This window comes from Plectropomus leopardus, unplaced genomic scaffold (assembly GCF_008729295.1).
Source record: "Plectropomus leopardus isolate mb unplaced genomic scaffold, YSFRI_Pleo_2.0 unplaced_scaffold87228, whole genome shotgun sequence".
NCBI lineage: Eukaryota > Metazoa > Chordata > Actinopteri > Perciformes > Serranidae > Plectropomus > Plectropomus leopardus.
The window spans coordinates 1-688 of record NW_024696159.1 but is presented as its reverse complement, the minus strand read 5'-3'; the positions used below and the strand labels follow the sequence as shown (position 1 = coordinate 688).

General features: G+C 50.0%; 1 protein-coding gene across 1 annotated transcript; it reads left to right on the top strand.

The window, feature by feature from the left end:
* Nucleotides 1-16: 16 nt before the first annotated feature.
* LOC121940451 (properdin-like) lies at nucleotides 17-569 on the top strand (the record flags this gene model as incomplete). The annotated part of the gene is made up of 2 exons (XM_042483228.1): nucleotides 17-278; nucleotides 359-569. Coding segments are annotated over 2 exons (459 nt in total), but the record flags the coding sequence as incomplete, so codon positions are not given.
* Nucleotides 570-688: the final 119 nt, after the last annotated feature.

The following is a 688-nucleotide window of genomic DNA, read 5'->3' as shown; positions in this document are numbered from 1 at the left end:
CCCCCCCCCCCCGATAAATAAAGAACTCTGTCTGTCCTTCCCTCTTTGTCTTTCTGTCTGTCCCTCAGTCCATGGTGGTTGGTCCAGTTGGTCCGGTTGGACTCAGTGTTCGAGTTCGTGCATCAATGACCTAGATAATGATGTCATCATCCCCACCAGAATGCGTTATCGCTCTTGCTCTAACCCCGTCCCCTCCAATGACACGGTGTCTCCCGGCAACGATTGCCCCGGAGACGAGTTCGAGGACCAGGACTGCAGCGAACTCCCCAACTGTCCAGGTGAGACCATCGACAGGTAAGAACAAGCTTCAGTATGACAACGGAAACCTGACGTGTGCTCTGATTGGCTGTCCCTGCAGTGGACGGCAGCTGGGGGGCGTGGTCTCCGCCCGGGCCGTGCTCCGCCCTCTGTGGGGAGGGGCTTCAACTGTCCATCAGGAAGTGTGATCGTCCCGCCCCTAAATATGGAGGTCGACAGTGTGACGGGCCGAGCGCTCGCAGCTCCGTCTGTCACGGTCCCTGTCCCGGTAAACAACACAACACACACAAAATATAAACATAAACAACAAAGACACAAAATAAATAAACATAAACAACAAACACAATATATGAACATAAACAACAAAGATACACAAAATATAAACATAAACAACAAAAACACACATAAAATATAAACATAAACAACAAAG